At 35.3% G+C, this 9,855-nt stretch overlaps 1 protein-coding gene across 4 annotated transcripts; it reads left to right on the top strand.

Annotated features, from left to right (window-relative positions):
* Positions 1 to 4,598: 4,598 nt before the first annotated feature.
* Positions 4,599 to 8,530, top strand: LOC113313225. 4 transcript variants are annotated; one of them, XR_003341754.1, is made up of 7 exons: positions 4,599 to 4,673; positions 5,161 to 5,222; positions 5,327 to 6,364; positions 6,970 to 7,007; positions 7,107 to 7,177; positions 7,320 to 7,383; positions 7,902 to 8,530. XR_003341754.1 is itself a non-coding variant. In XM_026561966.1 (7 exons), exons 3-7 carry the CDS (start codon positions 6,200 to 6,202, stop codon positions 7,993 to 7,995), a joined length of 432 nt encoding a protein of 143 aa, XP_026417751.1. In that variant the 5' UTR covers positions 4,802 to 5,057; positions 5,161 to 5,222; positions 5,327 to 6,199; the 3' UTR covers positions 7,996 to 8,530. The 4 variants fall into 4 exon arrangements, 1 of the variants encoding a protein (XP_026417751.1); XR_003341752.1 differs by lacking the exon at positions 4,599 to 4,673 and adding an exon at positions 4,799 to 4,982; XM_026561966.1 differs by lacking the exon at positions 4,599 to 4,673 and adding an exon at positions 4,802 to 5,057.
* The last annotated feature ends 1,325 nt before the right edge of the window (positions 8,531 to 9,855 follow it).

The following is a 9,855-nucleotide window of genomic DNA, read 5'->3' on the forward strand; positions in this document are numbered from 1 at the left end:
TAGAGAGCAAGGGGATTTGCTGCTAACTATTTTACTCCCAAGTAAGAATAATTATTATCACACTTAAACATTTATCTATTTGTGACTTCCCTCTACCTTGCTTTGTAAGTGCTCTCTAGTGACCCAAACATTTACAAAGGTACGAGATCATTACAGTCTAAAACGAGGTATGCTACGCATATTTGACAATAGAAGAACAGATAGGAATTTCAAATGCATACCCTGCTAATTATAGTTTAAAAACAAAATGTGGTACAGTTCAAACATTAAAGAGAACCAAAAACTGGACATACAGTCTGAACAGATAGGGAATCCAACTACATGAAGAACAAAATGTGGTACAGTTCAACTACAACTTAGGCAAAATAACACCTTAACGCATATTTTACAAAGGTACGAGATCAATACAGTCTAAAACTAGGTATGCTACGCATATTTGACAATATAAGAACAGATATGAAGTTCAAATGCATACCCTGTTAATTATAGTTTAAAAACAAAAAGTGGTACAGTTCGAACACCAAAGAGAACAAAAAAGCTGGACATACAGTCTGAACAGATAGGGAATCCAACTACATGAAGAACAAAATGTGGTACAGTTCAACTACAACTCAGGCAAAATAACACCTTTACGCATATTTTACAAAGGTACGAGATCAATACAATCTAAAACTAGGTATGCTACGCATATTTGACAATAGAAGAACAGATAGGAATTTCAAATGCATACCCTTACGGAAAAGAACACATTCCTAATTAGGAACAATAAATTTTCAAAGAAGCAAAGAAATTATATAAGGGGTGTATCACTAGGTGACATAAAATTGCATATGCTATCTAATTTTATGGTTATAGTGTATCCACAAGTAAACTCAGAATCTAACACATAAACAATGATAGTTTGTTGAAAAGATCACATGTAACTGAATGTATATACCTTGAAACCTGGCGTGGCGAAAGTGTTGCACATATATATCCAATCTTCTTTATTAATCTCCAGTTCAGAGGGTGGTTCGGAGGCCAAAGCTTCCTCGTGACCACTAAGGTTTTGAATCTTTTGGTATGCTTTATGAATTTTGTGCCTCTGTCTGTTATATGCATTCCTCATTATTTTCTTGATTGCTTCCTCTGGGTCTTCTCCAGTGCGAGACTTGATGGTAAAGTAGTCCTGGTTGAGAAAAAACTGATTAGCTGGGAGTTATAATTGACATTAAAACATCAGAATTATTACTTTAACAAAAAATATTATTAAAATTGGAATAACACAGTGACTTCTAATACATACATACAGATTTCTGATCACCCGCTGAATTTTTTCAGGAGGAATATCATCAAATGCATCGTAATTCAAAGGACAATTCTGACTTTGCCTAGTCCACATGCACACTGAATTGATTGCGACTTCGTTTTTATAACCACATAGTCTACCTTCATAGAGATCCAACTCAAGTATTCTTCCCCTGAATTTGGCAAGTTCCTTCATACAGCTGCGCCCTCTTTTTTTCCTTAATGGTACATCTATTTAATATTAAAAATGAACATACAAGTGAACTCGCGCAAACAAATAAAATGAAGCGGTCTGCATCTTTTATTTTCACATATGCATATATTTATACTTACCTGTTGTTTCTGCAGTACCACATTCTTCATTTGACTGGGGAGAATTAGATGCTGAACGTGAAGGATGCTGCCGCTGGAGGTGTCGATCTTCAGGAGTATCATTTTGTTGTGGCTCAGAGCGTGAAGGATTCTGATGCGAGATGTTTCGGTTTCCAAGAGGAGCGTCATTTGATGGTGTTTGAGATTGTCGTTGGGAAGATGAACTTCGACTACCCTGATGTTGTAAACTTCTTAGTTGTTATTGCCGAGAAGAACTTGATACTTGAGTGTTATAAAGTTGATCTGATTGATGTTGGACATGACGATGTCTTTGCATATGTCCGGCATTTGAAGTATTGTACTCTGCCTCAAGCGATCTTTGTACCCGATTATTGTCGAGTCCCCTTGGAGATATCCTTAACGAAATAATAAAATCATTAGACCTGCTGGTTAGTACTCGGTTACTGCCAAGTCCTCTAGGAGATCTTCTCGGAGAATCAAGAAAATCATCATCAATTAGAGGTAACCTGCTTGGTATTATAGGAAGACTTTGTCCACCCCTGTCTCGCGGTAGTGGTGAACGTGTTGGCAAGGGAGTGTTACGAGTTCTTCCTGATCTTTCTTTTGGTGGTTGAAGGTATTCTTCCTCCACTTGTTCATGGTCTTCGATTTGAGATGATGGTTGTTGATTCATTGGTTGTTGTTGCCTTCTACAAACTTGTTGGGATATTGATCCTCTTCTTGATTTTCCTGAACGTGATGGTGGTTCAACTAAATCCTCCAATGAATGGCGCACTGATTGTTGACGACTGAGTTTACTAGCCCTTCCTCCTCTATTCTTTACGCTACATGTAGGACAAAAATGAATTAACAAATTAACACATGCTACACACTTCATTATATACCGTCATCTGACAATATAATTCTTACCATAATTTGACCTCAACTGTCCAGGGGCTATGCTTGCTCCATCGGAGCTCCCAATTTTTTTCTTGGAAAGTTGTTTTTTGGTTTGAGACATCTGGAAAAGAATAAGAAAAGATCAGTCATGAAACCAAATCTGAATAACAAGAATGATATTACAAAACTATAACAATCCTGTAGAGACAAGCATAGGATTAAGCAGGATAGCATACACCCAACTATTCTGCACAACCTGATGAATTCTGTAGATACAAGTATAGAAAAAGGTTAACATACAAAGGTTCAGTTCCATCTACTTAGTACTACTACTATTACTACTGTTACTACCTTACACCTCTGCAGATGGCGGTAGTGGTGGATTTTTTGCATTGACTAGCCTAGGCAAATAGGGTGGAATTTGTCTTGGTGCGGGTGTCATTGCGATACTCATAGTTTTTATTGTTGGTGGGTTGTGGGTCGTATGTCATAGGGAAACACATATTGCTGTCATAACTATAGATGCATTATTTTCTGTTTTGAACTATAGGTGCGGGAGTCATTGCGATACTCTGTAGATGCATTATTTTCTGTTTTGAACTATTCTGCATAACCTGATGGAAAGGAACACCCAACTTAAGCAGGATAGCATAAACCCAACTATTCTGCACAACTTGATGAATCCTATGTAACCCCATTTTTTTTTTTTTTTTTTTTTGAGGTTCCTCATTAAATGTACTAGAGAAGCTCTAAAAAGCTACAGACAAGGCCAAATTTAGACCAAAACACTAGCCATCAAAAATATGTAACCCCAATTTAAAATTCAGTTGAACATGCGTAATATCAATTTATGAACTCATGAATCAAATTAAAAATATGTAACCCCAATTCCAGATTCAATCAAATAACCTAATATCAATTTATGAACTCATGAATCAAATTAAAAATATGTAACCCCAATTTCAGATTCAATCAAATAGCCTAATATCAATTTATGAACTCATGAATCAAATTAAAAATCGTAAGTTATGTACCTTGCTGTTTTTGATCTCTGATAATTCCCCAAAAAAAAGATAAATCTCTTTAACATCTCTGGAATGATTTTAGGGTTGAGATTTATAGCTTTTCCAAAACACCAAGCGGGAATAATCCCCGCCCAAAAGGATTTTCTTTTGATTTTCATCCCGCCCAAAAATTGTTAGGGTTCAAATCGAAAGTTTTTGGACCGACAGTATTACCGCTTGATATCTTCTTCCAATCCTTATCAATATAATCAACACAATCATCCTACGGCGATGCAGATATATTTCCAAAACTGTAGAACAATAATCCCTAATTTTCTGCCAAAATTTCCTCTCTAGGAGAAATTTTCTACCTAAGATAGAGATGGGGAGAAATACGCTGGATCTGGAAGAAACTAGGATAAAACTATGTTTCCATCGTGAAACTATGATTATACATCTCCGTCGCCTACTTGATAGGTTGAGGAAGATCTAATGGTTATTTTACAGCCACGTGTAAACACATCAATACAGCTCACTGAGACGTGCCATGGGCATGGACACATGGTAAATTCACAGCACATGCCTCCTCACCCTCTAGTGGACATGGTAACATTATATGGAGTTTTTATATAAAAAAAAATTAAGGATTTTTTCTTTCTATTGTAAAAGTTCAACTTTCAATCTAACAGTGGCTCACTGGTAAAGTTATTGGGGAACGGTACTATAACATATCATTCATGTTAGACCAAAAATTTCGACTGTAACCTATGATTCGATAATTGAGAAGGAATCTTGGAAAAAATAATGAATTCGAGAATTGTTAGCAACATTTGACTCATCAAAATTTTGAATAATTATAGTACGGGAATTAAAACGACCTCAATGTTGGTCGACCTCACTCATTTTCACCTGGACTTTAATAGCAACATTAGTCGAACTCACTTAGGGGAATACATGTGTGCACTTTGGTGATCTAAGTCAAATAGTGAATCCATGTTTCTTGTCTTTCTTATCGGTCTAAGTTTCGTTATTAGTTTGATGACTTTAGACAGGGGGAAATAATGTCGAGTTAGCGTCCTTTATTTCTCATTTTTAGTTTTTTTGAGTGAGGTTAAGGGAAAAACATATACTAGGATGAGAGGATAAAAAAACAGAAAGAAATATAGTAAGGTATTCTTTTTATTTTTCAAATTATATGATAGTTATTTCAATAATATAGTTTCATAGTTTTTTTTTTAATTTACTTATGTAAATTTTTATGTACATATAGTGAGATTAAACAGATTATATAGAGTCGTATAATCTTTGCTTGGAATCGATTTATGTAAATATCTAAGCATATCCAATGAGATCTAAAGAATTTTTGAGTTGGGTGAATATTTCAACAAATTATAAAGACGCCTAACTAAATTACAATCGAATTTTATTGGTTTCTTTGGATATCCACCCCTTTTAGAGCTAGGATTATTAAAAATCTATGTAAATTTTCTTCTTCCTTTTTTTTTGTTTTCTACATCTTTATGGATCTTTGAATTAGGGCTTTTTTAATCTTCAGTGAGTTTTTTTTCCTCAGCAAAATAAGATATTGGTTTTATTAATCAATAATTCATTTTCTTCGTCTAACCCCGTTGTTCAATTCTATCTTTTCAATCTGCAGACGCCTAAGAAACAATCTTCCATCACCTACAAAATCAGTTTCCTGATTGATTTGCAACTAAAGTAAGTATCGATATATCATTGTAACACAATTTATCTTGCGATTTTAATGACTTTCACTTCGTTTTTTTCGTCATTGATAAACATCTCTATGCATGTATGAATAGATATACCAATTACATAAAGATGGTCAGGTGAGTGATGAACTATATTCTTTGAGTCAAGGTCCTGCTAAAGAATGTTTGAGTTACAATGGCTACATCATCAACGACTTTAGATTTCATACAAGATAGTGGGAGAGTCGACGAAATTCACAGAATAGTGGACTTTGTGTCCCTCGGGAAGACGAAGGCGTAGCTGAAGATGAAAATGATTTTTATGGAGTTGTGAATAATATTATCGAGGCACGGTATGTGGGTCAATTCCGAGTTCTTCTTTTCAAATGCGATTGGCGGCCGATTGCAGGAACAGATGAGCTTGGATTTACTAGTGTCCATATGAATAGAAGATATTATGTGAATGAACCGTTTATTTTAGCATCTCAAGCACAACATGTTTTCTGCATCAAGGATGTATATAATCAACAAAAGGAACTGGTTATAAAAACGCAACCTCGTCGGTCTTTCAATATTCCAGAAGAAGATTTCGATGGGGAATCTGAAATAGAAACCTCAAGATCTGGTGAAGCATATCAAGAATGGCATTCAAGTTATTTGATGATAGATCTAGGAGGAGTGCCACATCAGGATCTCAGTGACAGTTTTGTTTGGGATAGGAACGACGTTCCACCCGAAACTATCAGTCGTGCTGCAGCAGTAGCTTGTCGAAGCCAAGAAGATGGAGATGAAGCTGACATTAATGCCGTTTACACCTCTGATGAAGAGGATGAGTATGAATTTGATGATAATAACAACCGTGATGATATGGAATTTTAATAATGGGAGTATTATTTCATTTTATCGATCTAATAAAAGTTTTTCCCTTTGTGATGCTTAGATTATTTTGAATTTAAGTTTAATCTATGATGAGTTAGTTACCTCATGCTTGTCATACTCAAAAAGGTGCTGGTGCAAAGCATAATGATCTGGATAATCTTGGCAAGGATACTTGTTATCATATATTTTCTGAGATGCTTGGTAGCCGGTCCATTGGAGATTAATTCAAAAGTAGCAGTTATTTTATGGGCATGGGAGCTTCTCACACAGGTTTGTTGAGTATTTCAACTTTTTCCATCTCATTATATTACTTGTTAGAAATGGTAGTTTTGATTGAATGATGGGACTAGAATTTCGTGCATTTTTTCATGGATCCTTGCTCAGTTGGTTGAATTGTATTATGTAGTAGCTACACTGTTGGTTAGAATGCATATCCTCCATCATACCGTGGTGGTGCTCCAAAATTTTCTGCTCCTCAATTAGGGTTGAGTTTTTCAATTTGGGTGTTGACGTTACAAGAGATATTTGAGTTTTTTAAGTGGGTTTTGTAAATAGAAGTGAAGTTATGGTCTTGTGAAGGGTTCTGCTATATGGGTTCTGTATCTGTGTTGTAAAAAGAGCCAATTTTTGGAAAATCTGGAATTTTTCTGGTGATTTTTGAAAGAAATTTTGGTACCAATCAAGTTTTAATGTCAACAAAGTATTTCAATTTGAGCAAAGAATTGCAGTTGATACAAGGATATGTTAGTTACTTTGCTTATGAATTAGTTTTCACTTTTCATACAAGTTGTTTTGGTTATTTTTCAATTTTCTTGTATAAAAATTCTATATGTTAATGTTGGTTCTGTCTCTAAGATGCTCTTTTGCATAAACAGGTATTGCAGGTCCAAAGAATTGATAATACTCACCCGTGGTACTTGTGTATTTGGAGTTATATTTAATCCATCGTTGTATATAAGGCTTGTCGCAGATTGTTGCATTCATTTCATTTATTTGCCTCTTGGAACTACAGGTGTTGGTGTTGTTTAAGATTTCTGCGAAATACTTGTTACTGGAATGGAAATACTAGAAGTCATAGAACGGGTATGTTGTTGGCAACGAATGTTTTCATCTAGCAATCAATCTAAATCATAAATTGTCTTATTGTAAATGTATATTTCCCCTCGCTAGTTCAATTTCATTAGATAACTTTATTTAGATTGAATTCTACAAATTGTGAATTCAGGTAAGTTGTGGAGTACCTCAGGCACCCAGGGAAGTTTGCATGCCTTGGAGAAAAGCTGCTCAAGGTATATTTAGATGCTTGAAGTTATCTTGCCCTTCTTTGTAGACCTCATTCGCTAAGTAGTTAAACCAGTCCTTCATGCTGTTGTTTCGACTCCTCCTGTAGAAAAAAGTTAGATTTCTTTCCCAAATTTTTTAATTTGTACCCTTCCCACTCTGCATCTTAAATATTATCGTCTAATATTTTTGTCTTACTACGTCAACTAAAAGTCTTACAACCCTGCGCGATTATACTTGCAATGTACTGCCATATGAATTAAATCCATTATGTATGTTTTTGTTAGGCTTGAACTGTGACTTGCTTTGCTATTAACTCATTTTCATTCGTGTGCATTATGTCACGATGATTTCCCTGTTTTTTATCTTATACTAATAAAGTGATTGGTTCCCAACTAAAATTCCCAATTATGTTTAATTTACTGGAGCATGTTTAATTTATTACTCTAATTCAGACTTTTCTTTTCGAGGGATTTTAATGATTTACATCTAAAACTACTTATCGAATTGATATTTTTATTCATAGGATGAATTTCCAAGACTTTACTTTGAATGGAAAGAGGTGGATAGACTGCCAAGAGACAATGATGCTTTCACTGCAGGAGACCAAAAGTTCATAGACTTTGCGAGTCGGGATTTAGAACCAAGGAAGAAAATTGTGTCCTTGTAAAGATTGCAATAACAATAACAGATATCTTGTGTCTGAAGTGCACGGACATATTATGTGGAAAGGGTTTATGCCGGGATGTCGGTCGGATATACCATGGAGAAGGGAAGGACGACAAGGTGGGGGAAACTACCGATACTAGAAATGTGGTGCAGGACGACGACGACGAAATGTTTGATTTGCTGCAAGAAATGAACTATGACTCCCCCAATTTTTACAAGTTTCTGAAAGACGCACAGGTGTCACTACTCGCTGTTAGGACTTTTTCTCACTGCAAAAGTTGAGTTACGAAACTATTCCGACATCAGGTACTTCCTATTTGGGAAGACAGGACAGTTCAAACTGTTATTCTTTGTAAACTTTTAAGAGTCTTTCATGATTCCTATTTTTAATCTTTTGTAAAAGATTGTTTTTCTTGAACCATTTCCATGAATGATAATTTAACCGGAGTGCTGTAAGGATCTAAGCTGCACATTTCACTCTGAAAACTTTTGTACATCCCATACCTAACAGTCCTTGCCATCTTAACTTCTGTACCTACTGTCGGCTGTCAAGGAATAAGGGAAAAGTAGTCGTCGAAATTCCTTAACTTAAAACAACATTTTCTTGTTTTAAAAACGACTGATGAAGAATGAGCCTGATAGAAAATCAAAGTGTTCAAATTTAGCAAATTCTTATTGAATCAAACTCAATAAAATTTCAGAGGCCTTCCCTTGTATTTTCTTTAATCTAACTTTGGTTACAACAACTAATACTCCAGGTGAGTAGAAAGCATCAAGCCTTTTTTCTTTTTTTCAAACAGGCTATTTATAAAAGAACGAAAAGCATAATTGCAAACGGCCTAGCTAGGTGCCTAGCGAAAACAAAATTTATCACATGTATTAATATTTAACTAATTAAATTCGCTGACACCACATTTAATGTAGTTGGTGTATTTGGGTACTCAAACCTTTGGCAATCACAATTGATGGATTTAGTTTCCCAACTCTTAAGCAACTATACAATCGGTTAATTGTGGAAGCTTAGTTGCCGAAGAGTTTGGAAACTAATGCATTATATGTGGTTGGCATATCTTTGTTGCTGACGAATTTGGAAACTAATGAAACCAATAGTTGCGGTTGACGTGTTGTCAAACTATATAGGAACTAACAGTTGTCTTTGCCTAGTTCCCAAAGCATTAGGCTACTAGTGCATTTCATGTAGTTGGTATGTATTTGTTGCAAAAGAATTTAGAAACTAATAAAAATGATAGTTGCGGTCAGATTGTTGCCGAAATATATAGGAACTACTAGTTACCTTTGACTAGTTTCGCAATCATTTTGCAACCAATAGTTGCAAGATTGTAGTGGCTTTTGCTAGGATTTTTTGTAGTGATACTTACGAAATTGACGAAGTAGATTACGACACTGACGAATTACATGATCCAAATACTTTTATGAATCAGGGAGCTGTTGTTGCTACCGATATACGTCATTTTCTGGGATAAATGGATGTCAAATGTCAGCACTGCAGGGCATTGCACTGGATGGAAGAAAAACTTACAAATTCATCTTTAATAAACCCAAAATTTGGGTCATGTTATCTACAAGGAAAAGTTTGCCTACCGTCACTGCGTGAACCACCTATATCCATCAAAGAATTGTTCGACGGAACCGACGCCGAATCAATTTCTTTTCGGAAATATATTCGAGAGTATAATACAACAAATACATTTACTAGCCTTGGATATAAATTAGATACAAGAGCTTTGAAAAGGAGAGGTCCGAGACCTTTCTCAATACATGGGGAGTTGAGACATTTAACCGGAGGTGTT

The sequence above is a fragment of the Papaver somniferum genome, chromosome 9 (assembly GCF_003573695.1).
Source record: "Papaver somniferum cultivar HN1 chromosome 9, ASM357369v1, whole genome shotgun sequence".
NCBI classification, from domain to species: Eukaryota; Viridiplantae; Streptophyta; class Magnoliopsida; order Ranunculales; family Papaveraceae; genus Papaver; species Papaver somniferum.

Coding starts and splice junctions, on each gene's coding strand:
- LOC113313225 (XM_026561966.1), top strand. CDS start 6,200: ATGCTTGTCATACTCAAAAAGGTGCTGGTGCAAAGCATAATGATCTGG. Junction 6,365..6,969: donor CATGGGAGCTTCTCACACAG/GTTTGTTGAGTA, acceptor TTGCATAAACAG/GTATTGCAGGTCCAAAGAAT. Junction 7,008..7,106: donor ATTGATAATACTCACCCGTG/GTACTTGTGTAT, acceptor TTGGAACTACAG/GTGTTGGTGTTGTTTAAGAT.